This window comes from Salvia miltiorrhiza, chromosome 6 (assembly GCF_028751815.1).
Source record: "Salvia miltiorrhiza cultivar Shanhuang (shh) chromosome 6, IMPLAD_Smil_shh, whole genome shotgun sequence".
NCBI classification, from domain to species: Eukaryota; Viridiplantae; Streptophyta; class Magnoliopsida; order Lamiales; family Lamiaceae; genus Salvia; species Salvia miltiorrhiza.
The window spans coordinates 42894374-42915569 of record NC_080392.1 but is presented as its reverse complement, the minus strand read 5'-3'; the positions used below and the strand labels follow the sequence as shown (position 1 = coordinate 42915569).

The 21196-nt window shown below is 32.6% G+C and overlaps 3 protein-coding genes across 3 annotated transcripts; 1 reads left to right on the top strand and 2 right to left on the bottom strand.

The window, feature by feature from the left end:
- Window positions 1–5191: 5191 nt before the first annotated feature.
- LOC130989735 (GDSL esterase/lipase 7-like) lies at window positions 5192–13535 on the top strand. The gene is made up of 5 exons (XM_057913817.1): window positions 5192–5648; window positions 5731–5864; window positions 7446–7691; window positions 10983–11235; window positions 13248–13535. Exons 1-5 carry the CDS (start codon window positions 5390–5392, stop codon window positions 13463–13465), a joined length of 1110 nt encoding a protein of 369 aa, XP_057769800.1. The 5' UTR covers window positions 5192–5389; the 3' UTR covers window positions 13466–13535.
- On the bottom strand, window positions 13507–14889 carry LOC130989736 (uncharacterized). Its single transcript, XM_057913818.1, has 5 exons — window positions 14481–14889; window positions 14351–14394; window positions 14204–14270; window positions 14061–14116; window positions 13507–13973 (listed from the first exon to the last, which is right to left on the bottom strand). Exons 1-5 carry the CDS (start codon window positions 14560–14562, stop codon window positions 13827–13829), a joined length of 396 nt encoding a protein of 131 aa, XP_057769801.1. The 5' UTR covers window positions 14563–14889; the 3' UTR covers window positions 13507–13826.
- A 4031-nt stretch (window positions 14890–18920) lies between these two features.
- LOC130990996 (uncharacterized) lies at window positions 18921–19379 on the bottom strand. The gene has a single exon (XM_057915201.1). It carries the CDS (start codon window positions 19377–19379, stop codon window positions 18921–18923), a length of 459 nt encoding a protein of 152 aa, XP_057771184.1.
- Between the last annotated feature and the right edge of the window lie 1817 nt (window positions 19380–21196).

Below are 21196 nucleotides of genomic sequence, written 5' to 3'. Positions count from 1 at the left end.
CATTACATTCCAACATCCATATAAATCTAGGGGAAATTACTTTGAGTGGTGCTATTTGGACAAAATTTGTCCGGACAAAAATAAGGTTAAAATTTTTTAAAAATCAATTTATTTATAAAATTTGATTCAAGTTTAAAAGGGTATAGTTAGTTTTATTGTTTTCTTCATATTGTAGTTTTTTCGTAATTTTTTAACAATTTCTTTTATTTTTTGTTATTTTATTTGTAGTTTGTGTACTTTAAAAATAATAATAATAAAAAAGGTTATTAAAAAATTACAAAAAAATTACAATATAAAGAAAATAATAAAACTATCTAAATTCTATTTTATTTTGAATCAAAATTTTTAAATAAATTTATTTTATAAAGTATTTCATCATATTTTGTCCGGACAAATTTTGTCCAAATAGCATTATTGAATTACTTTTTAAGTTTATATATTAATTGTATTATCATTCTTTTTAAATTAGCACTCACTTTCATGAACTTCGTCTATTCGTATGCACAGATCTAAACCCTAACTATTTAATCAACACTAATTCCCACGATTAATTTAATTAATGAGCTGACTTTGCTATACGAATTCCAAGTAAAAAGAAGTAATATAAATCGACGATGGTCGACGAAAAGATTTCATTCTGTCACCATGAGAGTTTATTACATTATCCAAATTGATTTTCTATTTATTGCATTTCATATCATTTTAGTAGTCTACTAGATCTCTTCAACTAGGGATGTTATACTGAGAAAAATATGGTGGCATACGTATGTGTGGTGGGCCACCGCAAAGAGCCCTCAAAATTGAGGAGCTAAAAATATTTTGATCTGTATATATAATATATATTACTCCCTTCCTCGTATTCTAATAGACTCGTTTTCCTTTTCGGAACGTTTCATTAGAATAGATCTATTTTTTATTTTAAATAAAATAAATACGAAAACAATGAACTAAATATATAATGTTATTGCATTTATCATAAAATTAATTACATTAAAAAATGAAACATTTATCCTTCATGATATTCGAATCTAGGTATTGCATTCATCTATCAATAGCTACCATGGTTCTTGATAAGAATAAAAGAAAAGTCAAAACTTACCTGGCATAATATGTTGACAATTGACATTATTTATTCTACAAATAAAGCATAATACTAAATCGGGACGCCTCTTTTAATTTTCCTACGTTCCAAAATGAAAAAAAAGAGTTGATACGTAAAACAAGAAAAAGAGAAAGTCAGTCAACTAAAATATAAAAAGTATTTTTTGAATAATATTTTTTTAAATAAAATATTATCAATTTTATATAAACAATAGTCTAATATATGGATTGAAAGTCATATATGAAAAGATTCTGCATATTTATTTTATATAATTTGTTCATCTTCTCTCTTTCATGTTTCTATTTTATATATTTTTTTTCCTTATTAATTGTGCATCAATAATCACACTAACTAATTGATTTTTTTTTTTTTAACTTATATACATTCTAAAAACGCTATGTCCATATCATTAAAAAGTGTGTTTTGCTAAAGTAACTATTTACAGTGTAATGAATACAATGAAAAATATAGTTTATGAAATATATATATATATATATATATATATATATATATATATATATATATATATATATATATATATATAGGGGCGCGCTCCAGTGAGACCCCCTATTTTTCGTGTAACATGAGTACAATGAATAAGATATATAATACTAATGAACAAAACGCATATCTAATGAACAAGATGTATATACTGATGAAAAATAAAATTTAAAAAATTCGTAATGAATAAGACATATATACTGATGAACAGGGCCGTATATACTGATGAACAATGCAGTATATACTGATGAATAACAAAATTTAAAATATTTTGCTCCCTCCAGGATTCGAACCCTGCGAAAAAAAATCACCCTCCAGATACAATATCAGCCATAGGATTGATAAAATAAACGCACCAGATCGTGCCCTAGATCTCATTAAAATTAGGGGGTCTCATTGGAGCGGCCCCCTATATATATATGCTAAAATATTATTTTTAAATGAAAATTGATATACTTACAATTTAATTATACCTATATATGTATATATATATGTGTGTGTGTGTGAAATTCGTGCTAAATTTTACGGACTCCTTAATAATTTTTAGTCTTAACATAATTACTAATTAATTCAAACGTTGAAGTTCTACAAAGTTAAATATTTTTTTTTACAAATATTTAGATAATAGATTTGAACCCCTCCCCCCACCCCCCAAAAAAAGAGTTCAAAAATATCGCTTGAGCTCGCTTTTAGTACCAGTAATCATAGGGGCGGATCTATGGGCTGCACTGGGCTGGAGCCTAGTGCAACCCCAAAATTTTATCATATTTATTAAATATATTTAGCCTAATATCTACATAGTTCAATTTTAGCCTAGTCCAACTTTCAGGAAAAAAAAAATCTTTGAACATAAAAATAAAAATTAATTTATTCTTATAGAAGATAGATTATTTTTTTAAAAAAATATATTGATGTAGTTTTTTATATTCTTTCAACTATAATGGTACAATTTGCAGGGGTAGCGTTAGCATATGTTATTGAATCAATTGAAAGAGAATAATTATTTATTGTAGTCGGTGATCGAGTTTTAATCCTAAATCTATTATATTTCTGTTTACACATAAAATGAATTGTACAAACTGCTCGAAAATTTTGGCTCGGGAGTTCGAGTTTACCCCTTCTTATCGACAAATCTTGGATCCGCCCCTGAGTAATCATATGAAACAAATAAAGTATATGCAATAATTATAGTATGAAAGGCGTTAGGACGTGGGATACACTATAGAATAGTATTTGTTACACAATCACGATCATCATTCATTATTCACTTGTTAAGGCCACACCATATCTTTGCCTCCAATTTGTTGCCACTCCCATGCTACCTGAGATCACTCCTCCAGCTGTCTATATTTCACAGCCTTCAAGTTTTGACCAATTAGGTATGAGATATTGTATCATATTTTTAATTATAATATTTACTTATTAATCTATTAAATATTAATATTATATTTGATAAGATACATAAAAGAAAATGAAAATGTTATATCATCACATCTCTTAGCTGTAATACAAAATCAAAATAATATGAATATATAATAAATAACGATCCATTAATTTTTAAAGCAAACAACATTAGGATCTCATTCATATTATGCATAACAAACCTTTAACGATCCAACTCTAGATTTGACTGTTGTCGTCATAAATCAATACGAGTCTTTTCTAAAGTGTTTTGTCTACACTTGCACACTCCATGAGAAACTTCATAGGGATCACTCATCATGAAATTACTCCAAGCTAAGGGCGCTTAACCTTGGAATTTTTTTGTCACGTGATCACCAGAGAAGAAGATACATCTTGTTGATGTGCGCGCGTAGCACCTATCAGATTATTTAAGTTTTCTCCAAAAATGCAGTTTCATTCCTGCATATTCTTGGAATCCTTCTATTTCTGATGTGTTTCGATTCATTCATGTACACCTCCGCTTTGAAGCATTAATTGGAGCTGCCTCTTTATCTGTGTCGTGTGCACCGACAATCACTCCTGACTTCTGTCCCGAACGTCATAAAACGAACACTAAATGTATAAAGTTATTGTATTTATCGTGAAATTAATTATACTAAAAAATAAAATTTTATTTTTTTATGTAATTCAAACTCACATATTGTATTCATATATCAATTAGCATTTCACCATATATTTTAGTGATCTTATAGCTAAAAATAATTCTCATTTTCTCATTTCAAATAAAATTTCTCAGTTAAATCTCGTCCTCGTATGTACACATGCCTTATCTTCAAATAAACAATGAGTTCTCCTTGTGCTGTTGGGCGCACACATTTTATCAATGTGGTCCATAAATTTTAGTGATGTTATAGCTAAAAATAATTCTCATTTTTTCATTTTAAATAAAATTTCTCATTTAAAATCTTGTCCTTGCCGTTGGCACCAAGTGGCGCACATTTTATCAATGTGGTTGCGAGTTTGATTCTCATTAGTCATATTTTACGATCATACCAATTATTTTCGCAAATTTGAAGGCCTTTTTCTAGAAGGGCCCAAATAATTAATGTGTAAATCAAAATTCTTAGGTGTAAGACGACCTAAATCACAAGTTTTTAGTGTTAAGAAAATTTTAAATTTTGATCAAGTACCAATACAATACTAAATAATGATGACCAACTAATGTAACGGTCCCTTTGTTCATAAAAATATACTCCGTCCGTCCATGAAATATTGTTCTATGAGAGGGAGGCACAAGTTTTTAAAAAAATTGCACTATCTTCATTTATGAAAGAACTTTCTATTTTTCTTTTTTGGAATGTCCACAAAAAAAATTCATTCCTATTTTTGGACTATATCCCACCACTCTCCATACTAATTAAAATAACTTTTCACCATTTCAATACACTCAACAACTTTTTATCCACTTTCAATACACTAAACAACTTTTTTTTCTTAAAATACGTGTCACTCCCTCCTAAAAAGTTCTTTCGCAGACAGAGGGAGTATTATTTATTTATTGAGTGGAGATAGAGGTCCACAAATAAAGAAAAGTGAAAAAAGTTAACTAAGTTAGTGAATAGAGAGAATGTGATCCACAAATTAGTGAGTGAAGAAAGAGATCTACTCCCTCTGTCCCAAACGAAATGTCCTGTTTTTCTTTTTGGGCTGTCCCAAACGAAATGTCATGTTTCCTTTTTTGGCAATACACTCTCTCTTTATACTTAATAATTAAATAATTTCCACCAACTCACTTTATCAACTTCATACACATTTCTTAATCTTCGTGCCGAAAAGAAATAGGACATTTCGTTTGGGACGGAGGGAGTACAAATTATTACTCCATTCACCGCAAAATGACTAATTAGGACAATATTTTGTGGACAGAGGGAGTAGTTCATTTTTGACATTTTGAAATATTCACAGAAATTAGTCTCTTTCACATGGTGAACTCTATTTTCCACTCACAATAAAACTAATCATCATTATAAACACTAATTTCTAAGTGGGACTCTTTCTCCACTCACAATACAATAACTATTTTTATTAAAACTCATACCGTTCCTTACTAAGACTATTTTTTGTGAACGGAGAGGGAGTAATTTACAGCTCTTATATATGTTAGGGATTTTTTTTTCCACAGGTAAATAAGTTTATTTATTTATCTCACATGTAATCAGCTAAGCGGAGCTTTCAGCCAACTCAAAATTTAAGGAAAGGTTTAGAGGAACTATCTGGAATTAATGTAAGGAAACGAACACAGACGCGTCCCGAAATATCCGGTGAAACGCCATCCACTTTCACATGTAAAATCCGTCGTATAAATAAAGGCAGCATCATTGCATGCCATTTCTACTCACGAGAAAAATGATGAAGAGTCTGCTCATCATCTTCTTCATCATCATCATCACGTCAGCAGATGCAAATCCAGAGCCCCTCGCACCAGCATTGTATGTCATGGGCGATTCCTTAGTCGACAGCGGCAACAACAATTTCCTGCCCACCGTCGCCAAGGCCAATTTCCCGCCCTACGGCATCAATTTCGACGGCCGCCGCTCCACCGGAAGGTTCACCAATGGAAGGACCGTCGCCGATTTCATCGGTATATATATATAATTTATTCAACTATATAAATATTATCAGATACTATATATATAGTTTTTTTTTTTTTTTTTTTTTGGCAGCGGAGTTTGTTGGATTGCCATATGCTCCACCATACTTGAGCATTAGAAGGCTGGTGGAGTCGGAGCAGGCGATCACCGGCTTGAATTTTGCATCTGGATCGTGTGGTATTCTTCCTCAGACAGGAGCTGATCTGGTACATTACATATATACTTCATTCGCCCACGAAAAATTTATCGCAATTTTCTTTTTGGTCCGTTTATAAAAAAAATTATCACTTTCATTTATAGGATTTATGGGAGTAGGGCCCACATAACTCCACTCTAGCGTGAGACCTTTACTTCACTAATTAACAACTCTATTGTGTCGTTCATGATGTGATAATTTTTTTATGGACGAAGGGAGTATCATTTATTACGTACCATAATGTTTCAGATTTGAGTTTAATGATTATAATGAGATATTCAAGTGTGTGTTAATTGTTTTGAAAGAGAAATGGGGTTTGGGTAGGATATTACGGAACTCCATGAGATTATTGAGCTTTTAAAATGGAATAGAATATGGTGATCAAGATTTTCCTAACTACATCCTCCGTTCACAAAAAATAGTCTCTTTTGCCATTTTGGAACGTCAACAAAAATAGTCATTTTCCACTTTTAAAATTTTTTATTGCGTGATGGGCACATTTCTCTACTCACAATGCAATTAATTATCATTATTAACACTATATTTTAAGCGATAACCTTTCTCCACTCACAATAAACTAAACCATTCTTTTTAGATCGCAAAATAAATTATTTTTATTAAAATTCGTGTCATCCTCATCAAAGATTATTTTCTTTAATTTAGACGGAGGGAGTAGTACATATGATTATATGATCAAAGTATTTGAGTTCAATTCGTTGAAATAAATTAATTCTCGTTTTGAACCCCCATCTTCTTAATTACGTACCTTAATTTTAGTTGTAGCATTCCTAGAGTTACATTAATTTAAGCGAACCAGATCCTTTATTGCCACATGCATGACACGGAAATTCATAAATGTATTATGAGAAATATTAATCAATGAAAATTCTTAATTATTTTCTATACATGTATACAAATTCCACAATTTTTGTGAACTTTCACAAGTACTCTCTATCCAGTAAACATCTTTCTAGTGTAGTGAACACGAGTTCTTTTAAAAAAAAACTATATTTGATGAGTTGAGAAGAAGTCCCACAAATTAAAAAAAAAAAATGATAATAGTGAATTTATGTGGATCCATTAATAACAATAATATGTGTAAATATGTAGAAATTTTAAGGGTAATAGTTAATAAAATTATATCCAAGAAATAGATAACAAGATATTTTACGAACAGAACGAAAATAGAAAGTTTAGAAAGATATTTCCTTAGATTGCGTTCTCTTTGATTGATAATTTATCATAAGAAAAAGAAAAAAAAAAGGAAGGAGAACAAGAATTTATGCCTATAAATACCTCTTTTCTTTTCCCTCATATTCTACAAAAGAAAATTTCACCATATTTTGTTCATTCTTTTCACTTCAAGGAGGGATAATATTATCACTTCATTTTTGGTGTGATAATATTACCACTCCTTGAAGTGAAAAAAAAAAGAAATAAAATATGGTGAAATTTTCTTTTCAGGGAAAAAAAAATGAAATATTTATAGGCATAAATTTTTATTATTTTTCATTTTTTCATGATAAATTTATCAATTAAAAAGAACGCAGCCTTACATGCAAGAGTTTGGCTCAATGGTTGTTTATTTCAGGGAAAATGCCTAAGTTTCCCAGAGCAAGTTGAGTTGTTTGAGAAAACAGTGAAAGAAGATCTTCCCAGATACTATAAAAAATCAGAAGAGATATCAGATTATTTAGCAAAATCATTGTTTGTGATATCAATAGGCAGCAATGACTACATCAACAACTATCTCAACGATCTCCACGACACAAGCAAACGTTACTCTCCTCAATCTTTTGCCACCCTTCTCATTACCAATCTCTCTCAACAACTTCAGGTACACCTTATTATTACATAGTATAATATTGTTTTGCTGTAGGATGTCAATCAGGCCAATTTATCGAGTTGAATGGGCTACGGGTTATTCAAGTTGAAATTTTTTCAGATTATAAAATTCTCAAATCTAATCCTAAACTTTCAGGTTTCGGGCAAACCCGGCCCTTTACGAGTCAAACTTGATTTTTTTATTTTTTAAATTAACTAATATATTTCATTTGATAATTTTATATTTGTAATAAACAAATATACGCATAAATAAGTCATAAATATGCAATTCTAGAGGGTTAGAGATGCATACATTTTTCTTTAATGATTATCATTTTCTATTTTTACATTTAAATATTTATGTTAAGTATTAGATTAAAAATGCAGAGAAGTGAAATGATAATTATAACTTTCGAATATTGAATCAAAATGCATTTTACAAATCTTCGGAAAAACAATATTATCATTATACTAACTTTCAAAAGCAAAGTAATGAAGTTGAAAAACCAACTAATGAGAAAAAAAAATCTTATTCATTATTTTCGGAATAGTCCTACAAGGTTCAAGTCATTTTTGGGTCAATCTTATCGGATTATCAGGTTATTCGAATTGAAATTTTATCAACTCTAACTCTTTTAAATTATCAATTTATTCGGATCATTTGATAAAATTTCGGGCTGAATTGACATCCAGTTTTCTATGTGATATAATCATCTTATGTTTCGAACTTATTATTGGATTTGATTAGTTACTTCGGGTCTCGTAAGTTGTAAAACCCTTTTCCTTAATACAGATTTAGATTATATTTGATGCGATCAACAAGAGCAGGGCCAGAAAGCCCTTTAACCAAAAGGGCTCTCGAAATTTAGGCCCAAACCCGATTTATTTATTTTTTTTGTTCAAAATTTGAAAAGGTAACATAGAAAATAAATTATTCATTAGCAAAAAATTAGAACAAAAATTCCACCTAAACTAAAGTTTAATCAACAAGCTAACTTGAAAACATCCACCTCATTTTTCCTAGTAATTAAGAATTTTGAATCCCTCTAGTAGAAACATGATCAGCCAATTCGTAATTTATTATATTATCATTGCGACAAAATCGTTTAGCAGTGATACAATTTTAATGACATCAAGAGACATGTCACAAAAAAATTAATAAATTTTAAAGAACTATATATAATATATATTGTCTTAAAATAACTATATTTTCATATGGCATAAAAATAACTAATTTATATATCACAAGATAGATACACATTCAAATGTCACTAAATTTAACGACATATTTTATTTTTGTGACATGCATAATAACTACCTAATTCAACATGTCACAATTTTATTTAGCGACATTTAAAAGTGTCACTATTTGTCAAAAATCATATCACTACTGAAACATTTTGTTGTAGTGTATTCATCTACACTATATAAAAATATAGAGAACTAAAACTTTTCATGTATAAAACAAAACCAGCTACAAATATATATATATTTAGGGTGTGTTTGCTTTTTATCCCTCTAAATAAAAGGATAATATAATGAGGTATAAAATTATCACTTTAAGTGAGGATCACATTTTTTATATCTTGTTTGATTTGAATGATAATACACTACAAAAAAATCGTTGATAACCGACGGCGAAATGCCGTCGGTAACAAAAGACGGCCGCCGGTAAAAAGTGTTACCGGCGGCGATAACGGCGGCAAGCTCCCGCCGTTAAACGGTTCGTCGGCAACGACATTAACGGCGGCGAACATCCGCCGTCGGTAGGTAAAGGCGGCGATGCCGCCGGAATTGTCGCCGTTAAACGGCGGAGCCTTGCCGAAGAATTAGCGGCGGTGTCTACCGCCGCTAGTTACCGAGGGCTATTTTGCCGTCGGTAAAGAGCCACCGGAGTCCGGCAGACCATGCTGGAAACCTAGCGACGGCGATTGCCGCCGCTAGCTAGCGGCGGCAAAACGCCGTCGGTAACTGACTGCCGCCGTCCGGTGGTACTTCGCCGGAGGATGGCCGGGTATTTACCGAGGGCAAAACGCCGTCGGTAACTACCTGCGGCGTTTTGCCCACGGTAATGTTTTAAATTTTTTTATTTTATTTTATTTTATTTATTTATTTATTTATTTTATTGTATATTGTATATCCACAATTTATTTCCGTATTTATACGGTATTGCATACTTTAGACGAACTTCCCAGTCGGCGACCCGACTTCCCAGTGGGTCACCCATCTTGCTTGTGCTCTGTGTCAAGCACGCTTAACTTTGAAATTCTTTTCGAGTGATCACCAGTACAGAACACTCGTATTATTGATATATCTACATCTATTAATTCATATAAATGCTATATACTGACTCATATAATTATAATATTTGAATATGTGGAGATAATACCTGAAATATGTTGTTAATTAGTGATCGAGTTCGTTTCAGTCTTTATTTTTATCGTCGGTTAATTATTTAATTAATATTTAATAATTAATTAATTTTTTTTTTTTTTTTACATTAATACACCAAAAGTCATGTTTTAATTTGGTTATTATAATGTGATTTGAATTTATTTGTTTATGTTAAATGCAATCATCATCATCATTGCCATAAATATATAAAACATATATAGTTTTAATAATTAAAGCACTTGAAATATATAGTTCAATAAAACATAAATTTGAAAAGAAAGTGCAAATGTAATTTTGTTTGAAAACATAAATATATAGTTTTAATAATTCTAAGCATCATCATCATCATCATCATCATCGGCATCAGGCCCTGGAGGTGGCTGAGCATTATACATCCTCACAAACGCCTCCAATTCCGCCATGTGGTCCTCCATCTGTTGGCGTTGTGCTTGCTCTGCCGCCATGCGGTCCTCCATCTGTTGGCGTTGTGCTTGCTCTGCCGCCGTTAATTCTATAAAATAAATTATTTAATGCGTATTTTAATATTAACGGCGGCGGCGCCGCCGCTAGCTAACGGCGGGGAATTTGCCGTCGGTAGATGGCCGGTAAATTCGAAAGTTCGGGTCGCCTTAACTGCCGCCGCCGTGCCGCCGTTAGCTACCAACGGCAAAATAGCCGCCGGTAGTTTTCGCCGGTAAAAACGCGTTTTTTTGTAGTGATATATTTATCCACTCCTCATAATGTAGCATAAAATTATACCACCCTCCATTATGTATAAAATTATCCATTTCCCAAGAAACAATGTGTTGCGCGCAAATTTATACCATTTATTCAAATTTTATATTATATCAAGCACAAATGAAAATACAGAGTTATTTAGAAAATAAAAGTTAAATTCGTGCATATGCAGAGATTGTACGGATTGGGAGCGAGGAAAGTGTTAGCATTCGAGATAGGACCAATCGGATGCATTCCCTCCATTACAAGGCAAATACAACACAATGGACCATGCGTAGAGGATATTAACCAGCTTGTAGTCCTCTTCAACAATCAGCTTGCTGCAATGCTTCAAAATCTGACTTCAACTCTTCAGCATTCATCCTTTATTCTTGGGCATGTTAATGGCCTTGGCTATGATGCTGCAATTTCTCCTTCCAAATATGGTACCTTTTCTAACTCTTCATTTAATTTTTTTCATTTTTTTCAATCTTCTCATGAAATTCAATGATTTTGTTCATACATTTTGTCTTGATGTGGAAACTTATACATATATTGATTGTCATCCTTACTGCATTTTTCTGTCGTTAAGTATGATATTTTTTCATGTGGTCCAAAACAACAATGTGCTACATGAGATTTCATGTGCAAGCAAGACTTGTCAAATCAAGTCATTGAAAAGTTGTATATCAATCCGTAATGGGTTAATATGCAAAAACAACCCTAGCGTTACCACCCCAACTATACTTAAGCCCCCAACCTAATGTTGATAGCAACTAACACCCTAAAGTTCATTATGTATTACGATTAAATCCATAAACAAATAATTTCTTTCACAAAATTAAGAAATTTATTTTTTTTAATTTATATAATACTACTCCCTCCGTCTCACAAAAATATGAACAAAGAGAAATGCACGAGTTTTAAGAAATGTTAGTTGAGAGTTAAAGTAAGTGGAAAATGGGTCCCACTTTAAAAGGTATTGTGAGAGTAGTGGTGGGCCATAATGTACTAAAATGGAAAGGTTCATGTTTTTGTGAGACACCCCAAAATGAAAAAACGTTCATGTTTTTGTGAGCCGGATGGAGTATATAAAAAGGGAGTTTTCTCGCTCCATTTTTTTCACCATTTTTTCTCTCTCTTCTCCCATCAATTTTTTTTATATAAATAAATATTTTCATACACGGACATAAATAAAAGAATTGTAAAATTTTAACAAAGAGAAAGAAAAGTATTTCTTCACAAATTAAATTTGATATTATTTAGAAAAGTATTAAAATTGTACAAGAAAAAAGAGATGAAAAATAATGAAAAAATTGATGGGAGAAGAGGGAGAAAAAATGGTGGGAAAAAATAAAGAGGGAAAACTCCTCTTTTATTATACTCCCTCCGTCCCGCTCAAGATGCTACATATTCCTTTTTGGACCGTCCCAACGAAGATGCTACATTTCTATATTTGGCAAAAATATGGAATTTTAAACACTTAATTAACACTAATTAAGTATTTCTTTATTACTTTCTCTCTCCTACTTTATCACTTTATTACATTCCCTTTCTTACTTTATCCCTTTATTATTTTCTCTCTCCTACTTTATCACTTTATTATTACTCACTTAAAACATTAATCTACAACTCCTTAAATCCCGTGCCGAAAAGCAAATGTAGCGTCTTGGCCGGGACGGAGGGAGTATTATATAGATATAGATTAAAAAAAATGAATTTCTTAATTTTGTGAAAGAAATTGTTTGTTTATGGGTTTAATTATAGTACTTAATGAACTTTGGGGTGTTAGTTGCTATCAACGTTAGGTTAGGGACTTAAGTGTAGTTGGGGTGGTAACGTTAGGGGTGTTTTTGCATATTAACCCATCTGTAATTATAAGGATCCGTTTACTTTGATGAAAAATAAGAGAAAAAATATATTTCCATCATTTTTTCACCAGTTTTACATGTTTACTATGATAGATAATTTTCTTCGAACAAAGTGGAATATTTATCGGAGAATTTTTTTTCACTTATTTTCTCTCCAATATTGGATAATATTATCTTTGGATAGTGTTGTGACAATATTTTACAATATTTTCTCATTTTTTCACCTTTGGTAAACATACGATAAAAAAGAAAAAAAAAATATAATATTTTCTCATCTTTTATTACACATTATTTTCCAATGAAAATTTTACAATCAAAGTAAATGTAACCTAAAACGTTATGATATTACTGGAAAAAAAAGCTCAAAGCTTTGGATACAAAATGATATTTTTCTTTATTATTATTATTGTTATTGTTTTACCTCTTCTTAAAGGTCCTGGAGTTGGGAGGTGAGAGTGGCAGTCTCTCTAGTCTCTCCCAATCACTTGCTCCATTCCATGTCTCAAATTTATTCATGCAATAACATCATGATTTACTAGTATCTCTAATTCTGATAAACTGATATACATTTTTTTTTTGGGACTTAGGTTTGAGTGATTCAAGCAACCCATGCTGTGTAACATGGTTGAATGGGACATCAGGTTGCATCCCTGGACTAGGTGCCCTTGCTTGCAAACAACCTGATAAACATTACTTCTTTGATGCCTTTCATCTCACTGAATCTCTCTACAAACACATTGCTACTCTCTGCTTCAATTCCTCCTCTACTTGCATCCCCCAAAACATCAAGGACTTGTTGCTCTGACACAAACACATTCCACCTTGTAACATTCATACACATTTAAATTTTAATAAATATCTTCACCATTTCACTATATTCCTTCTCCTTCACAAACAAAACAAAACTAGAGAGCAAGTGTATTGTATAATGTACAATACTAACAAGTGTCTACATAGCTGGCTGATGATGATGGTGATGTTAAAATAAAACAGAAACTAACTCCTATACTTGGTAAAAAAAAAAAAACTAACTGAATTGACTAACTTTTGTTTAGTACTTAAACTATCTATATATATGAGGAGTGACTTCACTTGGTGGAGCAAAATTGTGAAGCCAAGAGGAATTCATCTATGCTAACTAACATAACTGCAGCATCACTCATCCCTCAGCCTTTGGGCACATGATTGTTGATTGGTGGCTTTCGTCGCGCCATCCCTCTGTAGTCCTTGCGCATTAGGTTTGCTACCTCGTCCGCTGCCTCAAGCAACGCCTTTGATTCGTCGTTCAGAGTGGATTTTTGGGAATGCTGCAGCTGCTCATTAACAGATAGATGTTGCCTCAAAACCACAATCTTTGTTGCATAATCCTCAAATTATTACATAATATGATTGAAGTTTACCTGAGCCTGGGCATGATTATTTTCTGTTTGAACTTCTGGGAAAGACTTTTCAAGACCTATAAGAAAAAGGGTAACAATTGATTAAGTCTATAAATTACTAAATCAAACTTTTCAAAAAAGTAATTAATTTAAATTTTTAGTACCTGGCATATAAACTGGTTTCCCATCCAATTCTTGCAGCATTTTTCTCCCCAAAAGAAACTTGACATCCTGTTTCATTGATACTAAATAAATTATTACCATGATCAAGTAATAGGAAGCAAACTTTCCAAACACATAAAGAGACTCACACTTTGAAGAAGCACGTGTTTCTGTGATTCTGTTTCAAGATTTCCTGTAAAAACATCAGAGATTTAGAAGAAATAAAATTAGGAAAAAAATGAATCTTGAACATGAACAATATAGCAAAAAAACTACTACCTTGATCACACACTGCACTAGAGTGCTCAAGTGCAAGCAAAATGATCATAGCACTCAATACTAATCCTGAATAACATCCCATTTCTCTTCTCTTTTTCTTTTTTTTAAAAGATTTTCTTGAAAATGACTTAAATTTTAGATTTTGGATTGTAACTAGCAGTGAACAGAGAAGCCCAGAAACTGCAATGTGGGGTTTTATAGAGTTCAAACCGGAGTCAAAGTTAAGGATTCCGACAACTAGCTGGTTACATTCAAATATTTTAATCTATGTTCTGGCTACAAACAGGACTTAGGAAAACTCAAAAGATTAAATAATGACATTTAATAATCAGAAAATGTACTGAAGAAACCATATCAAAACAGATGCAAATTTTGAATAGTGAGTATAGTTGCATTGCCCAAAGATACTGCTGATCTTGTCCCTTTCAATAATATGTATATAATGCATATTGCAAGTGGTGTGAAAATTGAAATTCCATGCAATAATAATATTTCTATTAAATTTAGATGATATGTTTTCAAACTAAACTTTCTTGGAAGTCACACATGAAATTCAAGGTCAAAAGTTGACAGTTATTTATCTACAGAAAATAGTTATTCTTCAGCTATGAGCTGTTACATCCTTACTATACTAGAAATTCATGAGCAAAAAGGTGAAAAAAAAATATGGGGTTTTTTTTAATATTTTTTTTTTATAATTTTCTAGAGAAAACAAAATCAGTAGTCAGAGATTCGTTTATCAGTGTTGAATAATCTGTGAGAGGGTAGACTAGAGTGGAAAATCATCTCTTTGGATACCTAATTCTTTGATGTGTTAATTGTATAATGTTTAGTGTGTTTTCTTTTTAAAATTTAGAGAGGAATCTTGTTGGTTTTTAAACAAGTGGTTTAGAATATTTATGCAAGATTTTGGTATTAGTAATTTTTTTTCATTCAGCTTTTACCCTGTAAAACGAGAACTGCAGCTTTACTTGTAGTTTTAAAATTTCATGTAAATGTGACATTCTAGACCTAGAATGTTTTTAGTAAGCTCGTAATATACTCTTTTTTCTTATAATGGCTCACAAGCTACATTACAAAAAAAATTGTGTGACGAGATGGATTAAGAAGACGTTGATAGAAGACTCTACTTATGAGAGGTCTTGATCTCTGCGTGCGGATAGTTTTCCACTTTTGTGTGGGTAGTGTTCCGGCGACGTGCGATTATTTCCCACCTTTGTGTGGTGTAGAGGTTCCGCCTGCGTACCAGTTGCTGATTTGATTATATATAGATGCCTCTTTATAAAAAGATTTTATTAGGGTTGCAATAGCAATAAGCAAAAAAAAAAAAAAAAAACGAAACTGTTAGAGTAAATTTAACTCTATAAATATTTTTCAATTTATATATATTTTGTTTTATCTTCTTCATTAAAATAATTCATTTTGCAGGTCAACAAAATCAATTATGGGATGAGGATTAAAATAAAAAAGACAAATGCACGAAAATAAGAGAACTGGCTTATGCTTGATCTCCAACTATTTTTTGGGATGAAGAAATGGGTTTTACTTTGGGTACAAGTGTAATCCAATTTCTCAGCTTTTCATCTTTGATCTCCAAGCTTCAAAAAATTTAAAAAGAGGGAGAAAGAGCACTGCATTTGGTACCAATTCACACAGTCATAGCACAAGTATCAAAGAGCAAGATTATTGAACAGTGTTGTTTTAACATACAAACCAACAATTAGTTTTAGCTTATCTTGAGTGGGAGACTCGTGAGTTTAGAATTAGATCGAGAGTATTAATTTGATGTTAGTGAAGTTTATATTAGCTCCAGTAAATCTAGCTTGTTACTAGCATTCACGATATGATTAGAAGGGATATCTATTCATATCGTATCGTATCTATTTAGTAAGAGAGATTCTTTTGTGAGAGCTACAACTTTCAAAAACAAAAGGCAGACCTAGAATAAATACCTAGGGCTGCAGTATGACTTCATGCATGCATCTAATTAAGTCTAAGAAATAAGACCTTAATTTCATAAAAAAAAAGACATTATATTTGGGTTAAATTTATTTCATTCATGAAAAATTAAGAAAAGCAGAATATTTGGAAGGGATAGACTTGTGAGTTGTGATGAGGTGTGTAGAGGTTGGGGGCACACTCCTTTTGAGATAAACAAGGCAAAAAAACAATGATTTTCCCAAAGAAAAACATGAGCATCAAGAACGTGGGCTACTAGTTATTTTTGCATAGAATTACTCAAATTTCTCCCTTTTAAACAATTATTTAAGAGAGTGGTTTTGGTGTGAGCACCTAATTAGGCCACGAGGAGCAATAGAGAGTGTTTAATCATCCTTAGTCGGTTCCATCTGCACCCACTAATCTTGTTTATGTTCTTCATTAATTTCCAAAATCTCAAGTTTCTTGAATTTAGAATAAAAGATTAGAGCATTAAGAACCTAGAGGGAATTATGCTATTTTGGATAACAATAAATCTATGCAGCCACGTTGCGGCCACCCACAAATTAGTTTAGTATAATTTTTTTGATTTATTTTTTAAAATAAAAATAAAATTTAATTATTTTACTGTATTGTCTATATTATACCTATTTTTTGCATTTTTTTATTATTTTTAATAAAAATAAAAGAGTCACAAAAAAATTACAAAAAAAACGTAGACAATATAGTAAAATAATGATCTTATTTTTATTTTAAAATTTAAGTTAAATAAATTAAACTTATTTCTATTTAACTAATTTGTGGGTGGCCACGATGTGACTGTTCAACATTATTGTTTGGATAATTTATATTTATTGATAAATTAACGTATGGTCATTATTGTGAAATGAATAATATAGGATGAATGAAATTCAAGCACATCAAAATCAAATACAAATTAAATAAAAGGTATTGGCATGTAGGATTTTGTCTGGTGTGAATTGGAGTGAGAGTTGATCATGTGAAGAAGCTCAAGAAAAGAGGGAGAGACACGTGGACAGAAAAGTAATGCTACGAGTACCAAAGCTTATGTTTTTCTTGAGTAAACATATGCTCTAATTAATCTTGCTAATCCCAAATTAAAATTAAGCAGCAATTAAGCCTGGCTGTTTTTTGGGGATAATCTCCCCATTTGTACGGACGCTGAGCTTTTCTAAAACTGGAGATTCTACAAAATTCTGACGCTGAAACCAGCAGGAAATTTCTCACTTTTACTATATTGAGTAACACAATGAGGCGTAGCTCAAGTGACAAAAGCTGAGGTACTCGAAGACTCTTATTTATGAGAAGTCTTGGTTCAATCTCGTCTGCGAGTAATTTTTTCCACTTTTGTGTAGTGTAGAGATTCCGCTTGCATACGGATTACTTATTTAATTATATACATCTTTAAAAAAAAGAGTAACACGATCTGCCAAATTTTCTTTTGTGTTCTTGGTGCTAAATATACTAATTTTAAGCTCATTTTATTTTTTATTTTTTTACAAATTTTGAAAGTTGTCAAAAAAATATATATATATATAAATTTTATACTTCTAATAATTTTACAATAATTTTAAATTACATCCAAACTAAAATTGACACGACATCTCATAAATTTGACGTGGACGCGACGACTAGTTTAACGAACGACATCGTTCATATTACACATTAAAATATCGTCGCTTCATGAAGGTGAGTGAAATAAATCATATTTTATAAAAAAAAATAAAATACAATGTTTTTATTTTAGGTTTCATCCCATCAAGAAAAAAAGGAGTTCGTCTTAGTATCCTTGATCTTGTTGTTCATCCCAACCTCAATCAGTAGAATTGGTGTTTGAACGACGAATCTCCTACTATTTGTGTGTGCATTTGGAATCCATGTGTGTTACAACATAACACGACCGCTCAAATGAGTATTTAGGTTTGATTGGAGTTTTGACTTAATATATATTGTGGAGCCTAGCTAAAATTAATGATATTTTTTTTTAAAATCCAAGATGTGAGATATTATTAGGAATTATCCTCCGAAAGAAAATCGCTCAGCCAACGAGGAAAATCAGCAGTCCAACAAACTGGTTGTTGACAAGAACACGCAAACTGCGCCAAACTATGAGCAACTCTATTCGTCTCCCTATACATATGATTGACACTAACAAGCATAGACGAGCGAGCAATACTCAAAATATCCAGAATATCATCTTTTTTTTTTTGCTCAGGCAAAGAAAGAATTTATTGCTACAGGTACCAGTAGTACCCAAAGAGAAGAAGGAGAGTACAAGAAAAAAGAAAACAAACCAGAGAGAACAAAACAAAACAGCGCAACAGCAACAGAGATCAGAGCAACACAGCTCAAAAGCAACATCCAAAACCAAACTCAAAGCGTAAAGCTTGATCGCTGCAAACCAATGCCAAAAGTCAGTTGTTGAAGTCGACACCTTGAAGGTCATCGTCCAGCTCCACAGTCTCGTCTTGATCTCTGAAATCAATTTCTCTCTGCTCCACTCTCCTCCAGATTTGCTGCGGCAAACCAAGCTCTAAAGTCTTCGGTTGGGATTCTCAGATTGTATGCCTGCTTCCAACTCCAAAGTCTTGATTTAATCTCAGCCACCATTTTATCTTGAGCCCATTTTCCATGGTTGAAACGAACTTCGTTCCTCCCTTTCCAGATACACCACACAGTACACATCCACACACCCGCAAGAAACTGACCATCTTTTTTGTTACCAATATTTGTGAAAGCCGAGCTATGGACAATTGCATTTGAGTGAAGAGCTGACTGCTTGCCGAGCCACCTGAGGAGTTCGTTCCAGATTCCAGCAGACATAATGCAGGAGAGAAAAATATGATTGGCATCTTCGAGCTGCATTTGACACAGAGCACACCTTGATTCAGAGTTTGAGATAGGCACATTCCTTTTCAATAAATTATCAACTGTCGCCATTCTTTCGTTAATAATCCTCCAAGTTGTAGTTTTTGCTTTATGTGAAGCCGGAGCCTTCCAAATCCAGTCGAAAGTCAAAAGCTGACCCTCCTCCTCCCCACATATGATTGAAAATTAATGATATTAATTTGTGTATCGTAGATATAAGTTTATAGGGGATAAAATGAAGCAAATGTTAACTTTCACCATGAAGAAGAATACGGTTAAATGCTTAGTCTCTTTGAGAAATTGAAAATCTGAATTTTGGGCTCATTTAATTTTTTCCACTCGGGATGTCATGTCACATGTGTATTGAAAATCTTGATAAAGTTATTAGTCATAAAATTTATATATTTTAAGTAATTTTTAAAGTTCGTAAAAAAAAAAGAGCCCAAAATTCGTATATTTAGGTGGTCGTCGCCGCGAAGAGACGCCAGATCTTAGGAATGGAGAGATATGATGATTTTTTTAGAGAGAGAGAACCGGTGAGTGAGAGAGGGAGAGAGAAGACGAGTAGAGAGATGCAGGATAAAGGAGAGAAAGGAAAAAAGAAAAAATAGAAAACTGTTGTAAATATATTTTCTAGATATATCTTATGTGTGTTGACCAAGAAATCTCCCTAAAATCCTAGCTCCCTACTTGTATAAATAGAGGTCTCTAGTCCTCATATTGAAAACGCTCAATACATATTATCTTCTCTATTCTCTCGTTTCTCTCTAGTTTATAACACATTATCGGCATGATAGTTCTAGTTCTCTGATCTATCATGTTCTCTGATCTCCCTTCGATCGTAGAAAGGCAATTAATTCTACATATTGTAATTAATTCTACTTTCAATATGTGCCGATTTTGTTATTGAGGAGTGTAGAAATGCGGACAGAGTAACGATGTGAATGTAGGAACCGAGGCAAGAGTTGGACTCTTTCTCCGTAAGACAAAATTGCCCCGCACAGTACACACGGTTCGATGGCAAATGTCCCCAAGATACAACGGTTTGAATGAGTACGAGACCTTGTACTAGGAACTCGAACTTCCGGCGAACTACAGAATACTCGGGACTTGAGTATGAACTAGAAGACAGAATGAACGAATTAATTATCTGAATTAATTGTTGGTGTGTTTAATCTCATTCTGCAGGGCTGTATTTATAGGAGTAGGAAGGGTGCGATGAAGAGGTGTCTGCAGAGGGGTGTCTGTTCGAACCAAGCAGTGGTCCGAACCATCACACTGGTTTGGTCAAGGGGTGCGAGCCAACCACCCCACCTCCTGATCCATCCGCTGCCACGTCAGCAACCCCATCCACCCAGATTCCTTATCCGCCACGCGGTGCCACGTCACCGAGCCACATGGTCCACGTCACACGAGCCACCGTTTCAGTTGTCAAAACTAAAGGCTCCTCAAAGCTCCTCGCGACGATGTCGAGAACGAGCTAAGTGCAAAGTGCGCCTACAAAGCGCCCATTGCGACAAGTGCGACGTGCACGTGCTCGGCCTCGGCCTCGGACTCGGACTCGGAAGGTGCGAAGCACCTTCCTCGTAGGAATTTGAGTTTTAGCCTTAAAAGACTAAGTCAAAAACCCATTTGGGTGCACCATAAGGTCCACCATAGAGGAGCACACTTGATTGTTCCTTTATGGTGGAAAGCACTTTATAAATAGCTTTCAACTTCTTTATTTTTCCAATGTGGGATGACACTCCACATTTCCATCTTCAATGGCTATCTTTGGGCATTAATTACTCATTCAATTCTTAATAGATTTGAACAAGTAAATATACCAAATTAATCTACTCAAAATGTAGATTCCAAATATACCATTTAATTCCATTAATTACAAAGTA